The sequence below is a fragment of the Corvus hawaiiensis genome, chromosome 1 (assembly GCF_020740725.1).
Source record: "Corvus hawaiiensis isolate bCorHaw1 chromosome 1, bCorHaw1.pri.cur, whole genome shotgun sequence".
NCBI classification, from domain to species: Eukaryota; Metazoa; Chordata; class Aves; order Passeriformes; family Corvidae; genus Corvus; species Corvus hawaiiensis.
The window spans coordinates 5,337,108-5,355,908 of record NC_063213.1 but is presented as its reverse complement, the minus strand read 5'-3'; the positions used below and the strand labels follow the sequence as shown (position 1 = coordinate 5,355,908).

At 44.1% G+C, this 18,801-nt stretch overlaps 1 protein-coding gene across 5 annotated transcripts in view; it reads right to left on the bottom strand.

Annotated features, from left to right (window-relative positions):
- LOC125333446 (sodium channel protein type 5 subunit alpha-like) overlaps positions 1-18,801 on the bottom strand; it is a 216,089-nt gene that overhangs the window by 61,079 nt on the left and 136,209 nt on the right. For all 5 annotated transcript variants that reach the window (XM_048319415.1, XM_048319370.1, XM_048319497.1 and 2 more), the window contains one exon: positions 12,552-13,019. In XM_048319415.1, coding sequence (XP_048175372.1) covers positions 12,552-13,019 — 468 coding nt within the window. The remainder of the gene's footprint in view (positions 1-12,551; positions 13,020-18,801) is intronic.

The following is an 18,801-nucleotide window of genomic DNA, read 5'->3' as shown; positions in this document are numbered from 1 at the left end:
ACAGTCTCACTTCCAGCGCACAGCACTTGAAAATCAGCAGAGACCTGTCTGGGGAAAGGTGACTTTGGTTTATATTGTTTAACTTCGGGCTGTTTGCTTTTGTCCTGATTCCAGATGATTCGTTCTTCTGGCAGCAACAGCAGCAGGTCTATCTCCTGTAAAGCTTCCTACCGTGGGTGGTTTACATAATTTATTTTTAATTTTTGTATCAAGAGCCACGTTGCCAAGGCAATACACATTATGTTAGTATTTATCAATTCAGTTGCTTTCTTCATTTGTAAAGTAAAAACATTGAGTGGAACTAAAACTTTGTGTATGCAGAGGAAGGGTTGGGAACCCAGGACTGAACTCAGCATAAACCAAACTTTGCTCACCTCTGCTCTGACATGGGCCCTAAAAAGAGGTGCTCTGCCAACACCATACCAGTGACTAGCACATGGAGGAGGGTGGGACACTGTGTTGTCCCCTTACATGCTGCAGGTCAGTTGCAGCACCAGGAAAACAGCAACCAGATTGGAAACAGAGCATAATCTGGGTGACACCTCAAGTGCGCTGGTGCATGGACCCACATACTTGTTTGCTGACACAAACAAATGCAAAGGCTCCACACTGCGTTGTGTCTCTGAAAAGCACAGATCAGCTAATTGTTCCGGGCTCAAATGGGGATTAGTGCAAATGCCGCTCCTCTGGAAAGAGGACTTGCTGTTGGCAAAACAAGGCAAATACCTGTCATCAGCATGGATTCACTTTATTCCTTCCCCATGGAAATATAATTTTTCCATTCTGTGCAAACAAATTTAGAAAGAGGATGTCAGGACTTGCCTTTCGGATGGCGATCGGTTCAAATGGGTTCTCCTGATGCTTCCCTCACTCCCTAGACCATGACCCTAACTTGTGACATTTGTTCCCTAATTTTCTGGCCATGGCTGTTGTGAGAAAGAAGATGTGCAAATCCTTTGATAGCAGGAGGCTTCCTGTCCCAAGCAGGTGGGGAGGAAAGAAATGGGAATTGGCTCTGGGGCCCTCCTCCCTTGCCATTGTCACTGCAGCGCCAGCAAGCAAAAATGATGTGGCAGGATGAAGTTAATTCTTTCATTATTTTATGAGAAGGATAAGGCTTTTCCCTTTCTCTGGTGAGATGGTGCAAATGCAAACTGCCTTTTACTCTGTCACAATGCAGTGGGAAGCTCCACTGTCATGTGTGTCCTCCACTCCCCACCATACTCACGTATCCAGCTGCCTCTTTGAAGACCACTTTTGAGACACCAATGGGAATTCAGGGGTGTCTGAATTCTTCAGTCACTTTCTAAGAATGAGCTGGTCAGGACATTTCCAGGTACAGACTCAGGAGCGGAGGCTTGTCCTGGTCCCCCACATACATGCCTGCACACACTGGGCCATCCCAGTGGGATCCTCCTTTACCACAGATGTGGCCCATCCAAGGAAGCAGCAGGATGCTGACAACAGAAGAATCTCTGCTTTAGCCATTCATAAATGAGTGACACTATGACATTGAGTCTCCTCAAGAAATCCAGAGCTCCTTTAACAGATGACAACATATTTTAACCTGCAGAGTTTCCTATACCCAAACTTTGGACACCATAAGGGGAGTCTGCAGAGCTTTTCATGTATAGTAAACCCAGTTTAGCAGTGTGACAGGCATTGTTACAAGAGGGTTGTTTACTCTGTAAAGTGATTGTTGATGTTTGTGTTCCTCCTTGCAGACAGCTATGGATTTCACAAAATTGCCGTGCCTGGTAGCAATTGGCACCCTTTCTCAGCAACAGTTTGCATCTAGTAACTGGCATCCTTCCTGTGCAAAGAAGCCAAGAAGTAAATGATGGTGAAAACTGAACTGTTTACATACTACCTCTACATAAGTGGAGAAGCAAGCAGATTGCAGAGCTGCTGAAACACAGCGAGCTTGCATTTCTGCCTTGGTAGCACTTGTTTCGTGTGTAAAGTAAACAGGAGACTGCAGTCTGCAGAGCTGTCGGGCTGACAACCCTCAGATATGCTGAACTCAGTCTTTCTGAAAAGCCTTGAAAAATCTGAGCTGAAACAGGAGAGAAATAAATAACCACAAACCAGAGAAATGAATCATTGGTTCTTATTACCAGAACAGATCATTTATGATCCTGGTTCTCTTCTTTCACAAATAAATGTAAATCCTTGTAGCACCAACAAAATCAGTGGATTTATCTTTCTGCGTGAAGAAAGATCACCAAATAAATCAGGAAAATTCCTGTACTTCCTTAATATGAGCGGGAGAGGATTAGTATCACTTTTTCTGCTAGGAATAAAAGAGGCCTGGAATGCAGCTGTCAATTTTAAATGTGCACATTTAAGAATCTCTCTAACCTGCTTTGAAGAATTGCTTCTGAATGCAGAGTTGCCACTACTCAGTTTAATGGGAAATCACAGGAAAACCTGGAGCAATATCACACCACAGCACAGGATTATAGCTGAGACACAAAAAGAACTTGTCCTACACTGTGCTCCTCTACAAGGGCCTTTTATTAGCAGACTACAACACTCGCAATACCAATGTAAAGCCTGTCAAGTCCTACCTTAAGGCTGGCACACGTATAATTTAAGACCTGCAAATTCTTCATAGAGGGGACAAAGCCAGGAAAGTCTAAACCTGATTAGTTGAGACTGGTCATTCCCACTCTCCATCCTATGCCACCTGGTCCATCATTCCACTTCAGCAGGAGCAGCCAGACATCACAGATCAGTAGGCTGATTTTTGTTCAGTTTTGCAGCCTTTATCCACCCCTCCCTGTCACTTCTCTTGCCATTCATCTATGCAATAGCCAGAAACAAAATGGTGCAAAGGGAGTAGTAAAACATCGGAATTAGAAGGTGCTGCTCTCATTTGCTGTGTGCACATTTCCATGTGCACTTTTTTTTTCACTTTCTCGATGACTCAGCCTTTATAGGAACCACGTTTATAAAAATCCAAAGCACTAACACATGCATAAGAGCCACGTGGGCAAAGCAGATTAAACACAATAGTCTCTGAGGTCAGAAAGAGCAGAGTTTGCTACCTAGCTCCTGGGGAGATGATGTCCCCAACCTGGATGTCTGTAGGTCCCAGGTGATTTTCCATCTGTGCTGTCACCTGTCAGAGTTAAGGCCGTGGAAGTCTGAAGTTGCACCTATGTAAGTTTGATGCCATGAAGATTTTTGCCTTTTCTTTTATATCCCTGTTATACCTTTTTACAACTTCTGTATTCTTAGTGCTTTTTCCCTACATTCTTGGACTTGTTTGTCAAGCTGAGACTAAACATTTTAGAAGCTTTGTAGGTAGGGATCAGTGTGCCCCAGACCCCAAGGTCCTCTCCAGAACCCATTCTGTAAACTGAGATAGAACCATCCACGGGAAGGCTCCTTGGGGACGGGGGCTCACTCGAGCCTCTCATTGGGGAATCTTTGATAGATATGCTAATTAGTAACACCTATAATGTTATACCAGATCTTTTGGGGGATACTCAGTGGGGTGCATCTCAATGCATTTGACCTGGATGTGTGCACCTAAGGATCCTTAAAATAAATACCAAGGTAAAATCCCTTTTCCCCTTCTAACTGTGTATGACTCTTGATTTTAAGACCAGGAAAAGGCGTCAAGTTAAACACAGATCTTGACCTCCTGTTTGACCTAAGAAGCACATTTTTCTCCCAAAAGTCACAGGGTATTTGTAAGAAAACTCCAGTACTTGTTCTAGAAAAACAATGCACCTGTGAGTACGTAGCTGGATAAAATTAACAGAATCTGGCCATTACTATTCAGGATGTCTAAGGCTAGGGCTGGCCAGAAACCACAGCTGCTCAGCAGAGGATGTTAACAGCAAAAACTCCCCTGGAACCAGCCTGACCTGGTATTTTCTTCCATTTTGAATTAAGGTGAACTAAAATCTTGCCAAACAAACCTCATCACAGGCACTAACTGCTGGTCTCTGCATGAGTGCTGGATGCCTTTGGAAAACGTCATCCCTCAGAAGCAGCAGTTCACCAGTGCTCCGTCTTGGATTAATCCAAAATATTTTAAGCCTTTGAACTCTGGCTGCAGAGGAGCAAGGCATGTTTTTTCTAATGGCTTCTGCCTTCCCAGTCCTAGATCTTTTACCACACTGAGCAACACACTGCCCATAATAAAACATAAATTCATTATTCCAAGGGTTGACTCTTAAAATCTGTCTAAGAGGGAGAACTTGGCAAAAAAGATGGACTGCCAAAGTTAATTTATCCTGTTATCAATTCAATAGGCTTAAATAGGCAGTGAAAGCGTTTCATAAGTGTTCATTGTTCAGAGTTCAAGCTAATACCTTCTGCTAAATTGCATTTTGAAGTTTAATCACAATCTACTTTATGTTTCTTTTTGGTAATTGGGATCTCTCCACAGTATAATATGAAAAACTCAAACTAATGGGCTCCTCTGATGGAAGTTTAAATTTTGGAAATTTGCCTCGGAGTGCAGTCAGTGAGAGCGCCTGAAATAACCCAGAACCTTTCACCCAAATAAGATGTTAATATTTTGATCATTAAGAAAGTTTCATATTCTTACAGGCAAGAGCAACAAAATAATCACGATTTTAAGTGCTATTTTGGAGTATAATTAATGGGAGCAATTCCACCCGTCCAACACATGCACACACTGCCTCACTTGGCACGAGAGCTGTTGGGGAACTGGCTGCTGCTCTTTTTGTCCAAAATGCTGTATGTCGGCATTCTCTTTACCAAAGGGAGAAACGGCAAGAAATGCTCATTTCTGCTCAGCTTGTTGCTCCAGGGAGGGATATGGATACTGGGAAATGGCATCCAGCAAGCTGTGACTGACGTGCAGTCCGGGGTCTGGGCACTTGTCCAAACGCATGCTGTCAACTCTGCTATGCCTGGTATCGGCTCTTGCAATGCCAGCCTGGCTTTCTTCCCCCCTCCCCTCTTTCTCTCCTCCATCAGCTCCCTGTGTTTCCTGTACCTTAGGCGTTATGCTATGGACAAATATATTTCCCTGCCTCTGAGAACTGAATAAGCACCCTAAAACCTTTTTTTTGTGGTGTGACTGCTCCAGTCACATCAGCAGAGATCTGACAAGGGAGTTTCTGCCCCACTCTACTGCCACGAAATAAACACAAGTGTCTTTCTACATGTAAAAGCCAAGATGAGGACACAGATGCTTTAAATCTGCTGCTGGGATTTACAGTCCTGTTTCTTTTTTCTAATGCCCTTGCTGCTATTCTTCTGAAGACAATAAATCCAAAAATGTTCTCTTTTATTGCCAAAAATAATCAGCTAATAATTGAGTTCTATGCACTTTTCAAGAAATACAAAGCAAACATACAGCTTAAAAAGTGAGAAATACAGGCAAACTATGTACAGAATAATAATGAAACCTCCCTGCTCTCTTATTTAATGATCAGAAAAAATATTGGCCCAAATAAAGGTGCCAAGAAGAATGCTGTAAGATTTACTGTGTGCAGCATGTATGCGCACACGTGGGCTCACTCTCCTCCCAGTGAGAACTGGAGAGTCATCAACAGGATTCAAAGGTATTTTATCCAGCTGCACTCAGAGAGAACATGTCCCACAGACTGGAACTGCAAACAGACAGAATATAAATACTGTTTGAAAAGGGCATTAGGGTTCCTGACAGCAAAGTACATTTCCTGCAGTAAAAGGCTGAAATTAATGTACCCTGTCAAATAAACACATGGCTTCATGGTATCTCTGATTTATAGGTGTTGGAATTATTAGGCACATAAGATAATGTCACAAACAATTTTACAACAAAATCTTTGTGGACTGGCATTTTTATAGCAATTTTCAATAATTTTAGCTACACTTACATCAACCTGGAATAATTCTATTGACTTTTACAGAATCCCTTCAGGTTTAGAAGCAGGTTTGCAATGCACAGGAATTGTACAATAAAATTTCCACTGTAGACAAAGGAAACAGATGTAAGTCTACATGCAGATGGTGAACTTTCTGTTACCTGAGAAATTTCATTCTTGTTTTTTCCCCCTGTCTTACAAATGATGTACCACAGCTAAAATAAACTTACAGGCTCTGTGCAGAAATTAGCTGTAGTCCTTGACTCAGTGCTATGAGAAAGCAAAACCATCATATTCTAATGGTCCTCTTTGATCTCAAAATTATGAATCTCTTACTGGTAGAAACTCGATAGAAAAGCCATCAGAAACAGTTTCACCTTGCCAAATGAAATGAGTTAGTAATTCTGAAGTATATAAGGGGAGGAAGAGAATAAAAGCTTGGGATTTTGATCCAGTTCAGAGCAATATAGAAACTGCACCAGTGGAATAGAGACTGAAGGGGCAGCCAGCTCTATGTTTGATGTGTACAGAGGCAGTTACTTATCTGCAGCTGGAAACCTGTTTTCCCTGGGAAATGTGTTTGGTGAAGTCCAGACAAGGGTATACAAGGCAGGAGAACTGACAATCGAGGAAAAAAAACCTGAGAATGATTGAGAGAGCAAAATGTGCTCTGGAGCAAAGAACATCCATCCAGTGTGCAAAATCCAGGTAATGACCAGATCGTGGGTCCTCTGTGCAGACCCAGATCCAAACATCCTGAAAATGACAGCAGAGGTGCTGCTCTGCCCTGGGCAGGTCTGGGAAAATCCCACTGAGAAGTGGAGCTGTGCAGGTGGGAAACTGGGAGAGCCTGAGAGGCAATGAAAGACACAGCCCTGCAGGCAGTGCTCCCTGCCAGGTCAGGGAAAGGTGAGCCCCAGGAGACACAGCAACAACTCTCTGCAGTTTAAGGATTCCTGGAGGTAACAGAATGGGCCAGCCCTCCTCGGGATGGCACAAACTGGCTGTGGGGGGAAGTGGGAGCTGGCCAGGGAGCACAGAAAGACAGCGCTCCCGGGGCGTGCGTGCCTGGAGCCGGGGATGGGGTCGGAAGGCAGGAAGCGCTCGGCGCAGGCAGCGGGCAGGCAGCACTTTCCGAATGACCCAATTAGCCACTCCGTCGGAACAAATCAATAATGGCATTTCCTGAAGACAAGCAGGCAAGTGCTGCTGGCTCGGCACGGCGCTGCAAGTGAAGGCACAAAGGTGTGATCTCTGCGGAAAGCGGCGCCCGGGCCGGGTTCTGTCACTGCAGAGGGGCTGAGTGTGAGACGTGGCCACGAGCCACAGAGCCACTAGCCACTGCGGCATGGGCTTCTCCCCTCAGTGGCAAGCTGAGTGGCTATAAACAAGAGGTTTGAGTAAGGCAACACGTGTAGCAACTCAGTTGAAGGAAGGGGAGAAAGATGTAACAACCCTGCTGGACTGACTCAAACCACAAGGAAAGGGTAGAGCCATTTCCTTAGGTTGTGCTACTGAAATTTCCTGCCTGTGGGAACCATGGATGAAGAAAAGGATCCAGACAGTGAGCCCAGAAACCTGAACCTCATTGAGATTGTGATAATAGGGACAAGACAGAGTTAATAAAGTGCAGGATGTCGGACTTTGGGGGCTGTCTTAGGACAACCAGCATTACTCATCTGGAACCACCTTTCAGTCCAGGACTCCTCTGGACCAAAAAGTGATGTCACTGTGAAAAAGGCACACACTGTTCTGGGCTGCAGCTGTGGGCCACTTGAAAGGGAAGCAATACTAAAGCAGAAATTTTTAGCGATAAAAGCTTTGCACTTAGATATCTAATGTAAATGGTACAAACCCCTCTGATGTCTGAAACCTTCCATGTAGCTAAATTGCAGGTAAGTTGTTGTAGAATCCATTACATTAATTGGACTGGACTGTATCCACTTAATTGTCCCATCATCTTGCTCTCCCCATAATCAATTTCTTACTCCTTCAGGGGACTGAAAGGTGATGCCACATATGAAAAGATGGTCATAAAGCAATTAAAAGACACTCTATGGAAGATGACAACTTCCACAGTTTAATCATCTAGAAAGCCAAAATGAGAACCCAAAAGAACCTTGAGAAGATGCAGCCAGCACATTACTGTGGTTGCTGCTGAGCTTTTGGGAGCGGTTTTCTGGCTGGGACAACCCATATTCTACATGTCAAAGACAGGGAAAAAATTGAAAGGCAGTTCTTCTTTTTCTCATTATGAGGCTAAAATGATTAAATCCTTAAGAAATCTTGTGGACTAAGAGGGAGAGATTTCTCCAGCACTATGAACAGGTCAAGGAGAAGGGGTTAGATAAAGACACAAACTAAAATGCTGCAGTGACCAGCAGCAACACACATATCACAGAGTAGTGACAGATTAATTTAGCTCAAGACGGTTTTTTCTCAGCCTCACTCCTTGCTTCTTGCACCTGTGCTGACTTTCGTTGTTCTGCTTTTCTTTTGGATCCTTTCACTGTGGGATGTGTGGGCTACAGGTATGCGTCCCCGGGCTCTCCAAGCTGGCAGAGCATCTCACTCGCATCTCAGTAATCAAAGGAGATTTGGGAGCCATCAGGTGGGCTCGCTCCTTCAAAACACTCTCAACGACGGGGCCACAAATTGGTAGCTTTCAGGAAGACGGCTGCTGCCAGTGCAAGCTTTGATAATAGAAATGGCAGCTGAAATTTAAACTTAGACATTTCTATTACTCAGAGGAAAATGTGCAGTCACAGAAGGTTTTCTCATCATCTGAAATTTCAAGCTGCCGTGTGCAATGCTCTGGGGCCCATTTCTCATAGCCACAATGGCTTATTTTAGAGTTGTTTTGTGACTTTCTGGGAAGAGCCTGGCATACAGGAGCTGTAAGCTGAGCTGATCATTACCCTAAAACACCCTATTGCGATCAATAACTTTGTGGTTCTGCCTGAGACCAGCATCCCTTTATGCTCTCTCTTTTAGACTGGACAAGTCAGACTGTTGGGAGCACAGAATATCTGTTCTGGGCTCTTCAACGGACAGAGAATGTGTAAAGGGTGTGTAAGAATCATGTAGATTTACTAGCTGTGCACTTCAGAGGCATTCATCCGCATTATCCCTTTTTATGCATCTCCTGTCACCTCCTCTTCCACTCTCTTGCACCAAAATCCACATGCAGGAGGAGGAAGATACGTTCTGGCAATGTTGCCAAAGGCTCCTCAATTCCAGGTCAGCCAACAACTTTGAAGGGAAGCAGGGTACACTGTCTTCTCCTGAAAAGTAAATGTACATACACATTCCCTTTGTACATACTAAAATATTTAAATATGTAAAAATATGGATTGTAATTAGGGGAAAGTTGGAATAGATTTGAATGTTTAGCATACCCTTGGTATTTCTTGTTTGGTTTCTGTGTGATGCCCTCCACACAAAATGATACTTCACCCTAATTGTGCCCTCTCAGTGCAATCATGTAAATTTTTCTCTTGTTCATGTTGTTCTTCCTTTGGGAGCTCTAATCTGGTTATCCTGGACATCCTGGAGGGGAGGAGGTAAGGACACATGTGGAGTTGGGGCTTGCAGGATCAAAGCTTCTGGCAGTGAGTGAGGAAGTTTATTCCCCAGAGTCCCACAGGTATGTCCTTGATAAAAGGGTCAGCCCACTGTAATTTCCACAGCTCAATATCCAGGGAACTGGGATTTCATGTCTGCCTTCAGATACAATAATTTCTTCTGCAGTAATCCACATGTTGATCAAGAGAACTTTTCTCTGACTCCAGAGATCATACATCTTTGGAATGGGCACCAGTAAAAACGACAGATCTTTGAATTTGTTGGCATCTGCTTTCTCATGGCTCTGCTCCTTTTGGAGACATTTACAGCTGTGCAAATTTATTAGGGTTTTGCAGAAAAGCAAATGCAAAGCTCATCACACAATTATCATTTCTGCTGTTAAGCTTCTTCCTATTTTTGTTTATTTATTATGCCAATGTATTTCGAGTTTTTGAGTTGGAACGCCCTTGTACACGCACATTTTCCCCTCTAGGAATTTGTTAAAATTGCTCGCTGGATATATGAACTCGCTGCTTGTTTGGTCCTTTCCAGCAGTAGACCCCTCAGACCTGCAGATAAAAACTGCAAGCCATTGATCAGGGCTCTGCACAGGGGAACAGCAGTGACCTGCAGCAGCTGTTTGTCCAAGCCTGGAAAACACCAGTGACAAAGCTAATTAATTCATTTCTCAACTCCTTGCCTTCTGTTTAATGCACATGCCAGCAGTGAACCACATTATTTCACTGCAATCCAAATGTCTCACAGTAATGCGACAATGTTCCTCTAATGCTTGTTGAGAATTTCATTAAATCATAAAGTGGGAAAGCAGTATTTTGGTTTGTTTCTCCTACTGGGTTTTGTTTCCCCCTATTTTGTTTCACTCTGAATCCCCAATGTTTCTATTACACGTGATGATGTTTCAATATTATTGAAACTATTAAAAGTTTTCTTAGTATTTCCAAATACATTTTTATTCATAATGCTGTTTCACTAAAATGCCCGCTTTTCTACATCAGCTCTTTCTCTCATTACTCTAATAGATCTCACTAAAGCTCTAATTCCACATTTACAGTATAAAATGATGGTTACCTGTTCCATCCACTAATTTACACACCAGCACATAGTGCAGCTAAACAGAAATCTGCATTTCTACACTTTTAAAGTATGTTAAGACATAAAAATCCCAAGCCCTCCATGCCCTGTGCTGGGATTTATCTCGTAATTGTGAATGTTACTATTTATCTTGAGAGAGGAATAATACAGTGGTGCTACACACACCTGTGAGCATGCACAGGCATCACTTCCAGACCTCACGGACACTCGAGTGCAAAGTTTCAACAACCTTTTGCTTCCAGTGTGAAGGAAAAAAATCTGAGAGTGTATGAGATTGTTACCATCCATCAGACATAACAGAAAGGTGTGGGCATCTTTAAAGACCAAAAAGGAAGAAAAAAATCACCAAAGCCAGAATTCCATAATTAAACATATTTATGCACTATTATCCACATATACACTAGGCAATATTACAGATCACCTGATACTAAGGAACAGTCCTGGTTTAAGGTGGGATAGAGTTAATTTTCTTCCCAGTAGCTGGTACAGGGCTGTGTTTTGGGTTGAGAATGAGAATAAATGTTCAGTATATAAACTGGGGGGGAAGCTGGCCAGGTGCCACTGCTTGGGAACTGCCTGGGCATCAGTCAACAAGTGGTGAGCAACTGCCTTGAGCATCACTTGTTTCGCATATTCTAGTTCTATTATTATTATATCTTTCTTTTCTTTCCTATTAAACTCTCTTTATCTCAATTCACTAAGTTTACTTCTTTTTTTTCCAATTCTCTTCTCCATCTACTGCATTCCTATTTCACTTTTTGAATGTTCTCTTCTTGTAGGTTCAAATACAGCCTGGGAATGGAGAAGGACTTCAAAGATAAAATCTAGATATTATCATACTACCCACACTGATCCACAGATCATTTCAATGAAATAGTCCCTAAACAGACACAAAAAAACCCACCCTAAAAGTGTTTACCAAAAATTGCAGACTTGTCTTTCTGTTACTTAGGTTTCTATTTGGACAGTGGAGCTTGGTGATTAAGTTTTCTGACCTCTTGCTGTTCCACTCCCCAGTGAGATGATCATTGAGAAAGACTTGTTGGTGATGCACTGACACTGAAGAGATTTCCACAACACAGCAGCAGAAATTAACTTTTAGCAGCTGATTTGTGCCCAACTCCTGACACAGAGCCCTTCCTTAGAGCTTTTTTACAACAGTCCTTCCGTCTCAAACAACTATTTGGCTTTCAAACTTCCTTCCCCTCAACCAAGAGATCGAGCATCCCTCCTGACAGCTGTATCTGAAGCAGAAGCTTTGATCCAGTGCCTGCTGAACTCTCTTGGTCTCAGCCAGCGTCAGAAGGTGCTGGATCAAGGTGGAGGGTCTGGAAAATATTAAGTCGATACAGTGTGTGGAGCCAAGAGATAAATCTGGTAGAAAAGGGAGAGGGGGAGAAGGAGAGAAGGAAAAGCATTTGCCTGAAGAGGTTTCTTCTTCATTTTACACAACACTTCAAACTGCACAGGATTTCTCAGCCTTTACTACTGAGTGCTCTGGAAAAAAAGAAAGAAAATCTGCCGTGTCACACCAAAGAGCAGGCAAATAACTGCTTTTTCTGTCAGAATACAAATAATGTATTTTCCCTCTTTCTCTGGTGCCTTGTCATATCAGCCTCTGTCTTACTGTATTTTTAAGAGACCTACCTGGCCCTCAATTCTTGTTGAACAAAGCAAACCAAGACAGTGCCTATTTAAGAAAAATCCCCCACAAACCCAAGATTTGTTCTGTAGCATTCCCATGATTCAGCTGAAAGGGAAAAAAAAACCAGTCTGCTGTGTGAGAAAGGATTTAATTGCTCTGGTTAGAAGAATTAATCTAGACAAGCACAAAGAATACAAAGAAAGGAAATTCCTCTTGTTGGAAACTGAATTTTGCTCTTGGATATGCATCTGTAACTTCTTCTGAAGTTAGCAGCATATCAAAGGCAGGATTAGGCCACAGGACATTTGCATCCCTAGCCATGGATCCAGACCAAGGGTGGGAACAAAGGGCATCTTAACCAGCTGAAATTAAGAAACATTTTAGTTGCCTACCTGCTCCATTTCTGTAAAGGTGCTCTGCTCCTCATCCTCCTCCTCGATATCTGACTCTCCCACAGCAATAGGAACACAAATGGACAGGTCAGGATTGGTCATAAAATCATCATCTGTAATTCCTGGGTGCTTCTCTCCGCTTTTATTCACCCCATCCTCAGCATGATTCTCCTTGTGATTCTCCATGTCTTTGCCAAGCTCGGCAGTGGCGTGGCTGTTCACACAATTGTTGAGGGCTCCTGGGTTCTGGGCAGCGAGTTTCATCATTGCCTTCTTCTCAGCTGTGGTCTTGGGGTGCCGGAGGACGTTGCAGCAAAAGTTCCACGTGGCTTTTTTGGCATACTGAAGGCCCCTGTTGATGCGGGCAAAAGCGAGCTGCAGGTTGTTCATCTCCCCGTCCTCGTCTGGGGCTGAGAGGTTGTCGGCGCTGAAGGAGCTCAGCAGCAAGGCAAGGAACAGGTTGAGCACCTGAAACGAGCAAAGTTCAAAGGAAATCAGTGAGCTTTAAATGTGGAGGGTGGAAAAAGCAGGGTCTGAGTTTCATCTCGTCTGTGGCGCCGTAGCACCACCATGGAAATCCCTCTAATTACAGGTGGTTTCAGTAGGAAAAGGAGTCTGCAGGCGTTTTCAAACACATTGACTTCAGGTGCAGCAGTTTAGCATGGACAATAATACACTCTGACATTCCCTTTTGTCCTTCCCACCCCTAACATCCCAAAACACGGAAAATAAAGCTCAGAAACAGAATACAAAAAACACCAAACAGCTGTGGGAACTCCTCACTGCGGCCTCTAGTGCTTAAACAGGGTCTATAGGAAAGATGGGGACAAACTTTTTAGTAGGATTATTGTAAGAGGAAAAGGGGAAACAGCTTTAAACTAAAAGAGGGGAGTCTCAGACTAGATATAAGGAAGAAATTTTTGATGAGATGGTGAGGCACTGGCACAGGTTGCCCAGAGAGCTGATGGATGCCCCATCTGTGGAAACATTTAAAGTCAGGTTGGACTGGGCTCTGAGCAACCTGATTTAGTTAAAAATGTCCCTGCTCACTGCAGGGGTTTGGACTAGGTGCCCTTTAAATGTCCCTTCCAACCCAAACTCTTCTATGATTCTATGACAATGACGTACATAGGCAAGGCACTTCAACCAAATTGTACATCTGGAAACATTTCTAAACATTTGTATGCATTTTCACTGACAGTCTTGTTTTAAATATCCTCTGGGCCATGAAGGAAATCTATCATGACTGCGAATAAACACCTCAGAGGTCATATAGCTTCAAAAACTTCTCCCTCCAGGCTAAAACAAGCCATCACAACCAGATTACTGTGGCCAAATCCGAGCAGGACTCACTCCCAAAGCAGGCTTGGTCCTGAAAATGCTGTTACTAGTCAGGAAAAAAACTGTTTTAAGATTTCCACAGGTGCATGAAAAGATCCAAACTGAACTGGAGATTGTGAGTTACCTTCCTCTTGTTCTTGCCACTTCAGAAGTCTCTACTTTTGCTGGCAGTGCATGGCAAGATTAGACACAACTAGGCATTTAAGTGACATATTTGATGCTTTAAACCTCTTTTTACACCCCTGCCCCAAACAAATACAATTATATCCAATAAATAAACCCAGCTTCTTCTCAAAGGCTACTCCCAGCAATATATCTTTCAGTTCCTGTGTACTGGACATTACATCTGCCCGTGGTCTGGGAAGAAATAAATTACACCTTCAGTTTTGGATTCACAAGGGCTAAAAGTTCACACTGGAGGTGGATGCCTTGGATGACAGGAATGGGACAGAGGTGACTCAAACTAGTATCAGCTAAAATACATTTACTTCAAAATAAGCTAGTCTCAAATTGCCTGGTATCAACTCAACTGCTGCCTGTACAAGGTGGTTGGGTGCCAGCTCTGGGCACTGCAAAGGAGAGGTCAGTGCTGCAGCACTCCTGCCATTTACAGCAGTAAAATGGACTTTGTGCAGGCATTTTCTCTGTGATCTCTTAATGCTACCAGAAATACCTGTAAGCCCCGTGACTTCTCTCTTTCTGATAGTACTTTAAGTTGATAACACCTGCTACACCAACACAAACACCATAAAAGTACTTCTGTTGAACTGGGCCTTACAAAAGAGCCACAATCTTCTGCTATCATCCCCTTACCCTGTTCTCTCTTATTTCAAATATTCTGAACATATGGGATGGAATTCTGAAAACCTGGTCCTAATCACTCTGATGACACTGTATTTGAAGTGCCCTGTCAGTGCTGTTTTGAAAAGCGCCCTTTGCAATCACTGTGACTAAAAACAAAAGCAGTTGGTAGCACAGCAGATGCCCCCGTCCATTAGGAACCACTGAATAAACCATTGCTGCCCTGAGCACTACCCTGCTCTGAAGTAAAGCGAGATTAAAGCTAATTGTTTCTTAGCTGGCCCACCACACTGACAGCTTGTGTGGGTCTCCTCATCACTGTGGTGGCCTGGTGTGAATCAATCTTTCCTTTCATGCCCCACTCGCAGGTATTGCAGGTGATGCTGTCTGAAATGAGAGTAGTGGATGTGCAGCCAAGCAGGTGGGAGCCCATCAGGGAAGGAGGCACTGAGAGATTCCCTTTAGCCATTTTCAACCCAGTTTGACAGGGGGATGAGGTCTCAGAGATAACCACATTGCTACAAGTGGCCTGAAAATAAGCATGTGTGTAAATAAGAGATGCTTCCCAGGCCCCAGTGCACAAAGAGCTTGGAACAAGCTACCCCACGTATCTCCCTCCCTGTGACAACCTAAGGACATAGGAAGCAGCTGGAGGAAGGGAAGGGATAAAGAAATCCAGAATAAAAATCTTCTGGGCTCTACAGGTACAATTCAGTTACCTTAACAGAGGTGTCTGCTGACGTTTGAGGGTATCTGAGACATCTGCACCAGACCTACCAGAGGTCTGTGTCTTCCCAAAGCTCCAGCTGCCATCCAACCAGGGCATCCCAGTGTGCTGCAGCAGGAGACAGGCTGGCCAAATTTAGGGAACTGAATTACTCATCAAGGATGGCAGCAACATCCAGCCTCAGACACCAAACCCTGAGGAGCTAACATGGCATCTAAGCCTCATTTCTACCAGAAATTCATCACGTGGACTGACCAAGCACAGGTGACTGTGCCAGGGCTACGTGCATCTGCCAATATGTCCAGTGCCAACTGACCCTTCCATGCCCAAGTCATCCTCAGGCAATTGCTCAGAAGGACACCCTGTTTTGGGAGATCTGTATCCAGCTGGAGGCCAGGATGGACTCCCTGCAGTAGCCCCAGGGGTCCTCAGAGAAAACTGAGTCAAGCCCTAGACCACTGCAGAGTAGTGGTGGCTCAGACATCTTTCCATACAGGAATATCTCCATGTAGGCACATGAATTTTGTTATCTGAAGCTGACCTTCATCATGTACTTCGTTAACTCTGCTGTTCACAAAAGGTTTGAAATGCTTTGTTTCACTTTTCTGTGTTCATTTCCGACATCCAACTACAGTTAGAGGATTGTCTGGATACACCTGCAGGTACATGTAATAGGTGGTAGCATCCTTAGTGTTGTTATTTACCACGGGTTATTAAGGCAATGTTATTTGCTTCCCAGAAATGCAGCTGACAATTTGCACAAAGAGCTATTTGCACTTCATGCTTTTAGCCAAAAATAAATCTCAAAAACCATTCCCTGCTTCCTTTAGGAGCAGGTAACCTCAGAGTTGCATTGCTGGGCATTCGAACAGAATGAACTGCTGAATAAGCACTTTATGTTTACTTATTCCCACATTTCACTGTACACTGCATTTTCCAGAAAAATATATGCCTAACCCATGACACACCACATTTCCTGTAAAAGGTTACTAATAATACCCAGTCCTCCTGGCTGCTAACACAGTGCTTTCAGTTTAAGTAAAAGCAAACTAAAGGTTACCTCAGTTTTCAAAAGCAATGGCAGATTTGTATGTCCATATGGATCCCCTCAAAAAGAAATCTGCTTTGCAGTGACACCGAGCAGCCAGACTGTGCAAGCAGGTCGCTTCTTTGGTCTTTGAGGTTGGGAATCAAATGACAGATGCACTCAAAGAACCCCAAATTCTTTTAGTATAATTACATTAAGCTTTTAGCCTAATGACAATCCAGCATGCTTTCGTCGACCTTCTCACTTTTAATGCCTTTTCCAAAGCTTGTGACTCTGGTTGCGCCAGTATAAGGCACAAATGATCAGATTAAGCCAGCCTTATGTCAGGTGCATCCCTGAGGTGCTTAAGCTGGAGTTTTCCCAGGATGTCTGTAGACTGTGGAGACAGTCTGGCATCCCAGGGATGCTGAGGAGCTGAGCTGTCTCTGGCAGTGCCTACTGAAGACTAAGCAAGCTTGGATTTTGTATCTCAGAGCTGGATTAAAGGTGATGCAGGTCAAATAAGCCAGACAGAATCACAGAATAACTCAAGTTGGAAGGACCCATAAAATCATCAAGTCCAGCTCCCTGCAGGACTACCTAAAACTAAATCATATGGCTAAGAGCATTGTCCATTCTCACACCCAGCAGGTGCCCAGGTAGCCCTTCTTGGTGACAATCACACTTCAGGCCAGTGGTGACCAGCCTTTATAACCAGGCAGCCTTCCCCAGGTTAGAGGGGAGTCCAGGGTGTTTCAGCCCCACCCCGAGCAGCAGCACACAGGTAACGAGCCCAGCACTGTGCAAAGTGCTGCACCAATTCTGTGGTCACAGCAAGTGAAGAGCACAGGGGGCCTGGAGCTGTGAAGCTGATTCCAAGCTCCCCAGCCATGGGGAGGAAGCGGGCTGCTGGAAGCACCCCTCCTCCCCAAAAAGCCCTGCACAGGGACTGCTGGTGGGGGCTGGGAGATACATATGCTGCTGTGATAGGCTGCAGTCTGAATATCTCAGCTCCATCATCTCCTTTTGTGTCAACACAGGACAAAACCAGACAATTTCAATTCAGAGTACACCTTCTCATCAAATCCTGTTTGGAGGTATATCTACCAATGCGGTTGCTGAAGTTAAAATACTTTTGGAACAAAAGCAGTCAACTACTTCCTCCTTTCCCTTCCATCTTTTTATTTACCTTTATTTGGCTAAAGTGGAGAAATATAAATCCTTATGTATTTAACCTGTGTCAATCAGTCAGACAGCATGCAGGCCTCCTGAGCTCCTGTGAATTGATTTAGCACTGCATCCGCTGCCCTGGACCCTCACTGGTGTCACCCAGAAGGAGGGGAGGGGATTTGGCACTGTGCTCAGCACTGCACTGAATATAGGCTGAAAACTCTCTGGAAGTCTACAGCAGGAATGGTGTTGCACCAGCACAAGTTCAGTGGCAGGGTTAAACCATCCCCAAAGCGAGGTCCTCAGCTGCTGGTCTTGTTTGGTTGCAGAGGATCTCATGTGAGCTCACCCACACAGCTTCTCCTGGAGCGGCATCTGCCTTGACCACACACTGCCAACAAAACAAGTGAGTTTGAGTTTCAGGCCCCTGCTCCTTATCTGTGCATGAAGTTTAAATGAACTTTCACAATGAGCAGCAACCAAGGCCAGACTTTCTCATCTGCCCAAACTGTACAGGACAAATCCTAGCAGGCTGGAATCAGACAGGATCATCCTTGCAGGGAGAGGCTCATAGAGCAGAGCAGTTCAGGAGCTGCTTTCAAGAGAACGTATTTGCAGCTCTGTGCCAGTGTCTGTGCAGGAGACAGAGGACAGGAAGGACAACAAGGGACCTACATCGCTTGAGGGTGCTTCCCTGTGGAAGAGAAATTTCCTAGGAGCCAGCCAAGCTGTAACAACAGGGTCCAGAGCAGAAAATATGCCCCATCAGTGAAACCTATCATGCAAAAAAGCAAGCCATTAATCCAAATGGTAATCCTGTGGCAGCTCATTGTCACTTCTGTCATTCAGCTGCATAGGAAAGCCCAGACAGTGTATGTGAAGTACCTGCCAGGATCATCAGCTACTCATTTAATACTTTTTTATTGCGGATAGAACAGGGCCCATAACACCTGCAGGGCCTGGTAGATACAGACCAGCAAGAAGCTCTTCAGGCACTCTCTGCCCAGTGAAAATACCTAATTTTCTTCCTTCCTGTTCACGGACAGCAGTGGACATCTGCACTGTTCTTTGGCTAGCACAAACAGGAAAGAAGCAGTTTGTTCTTCAGAGACCTTCTAAATAGCCTAACACAATAGGTACCAATTATTATATTCTGTTTACTGTAGCAAAACCCACTAATCTGC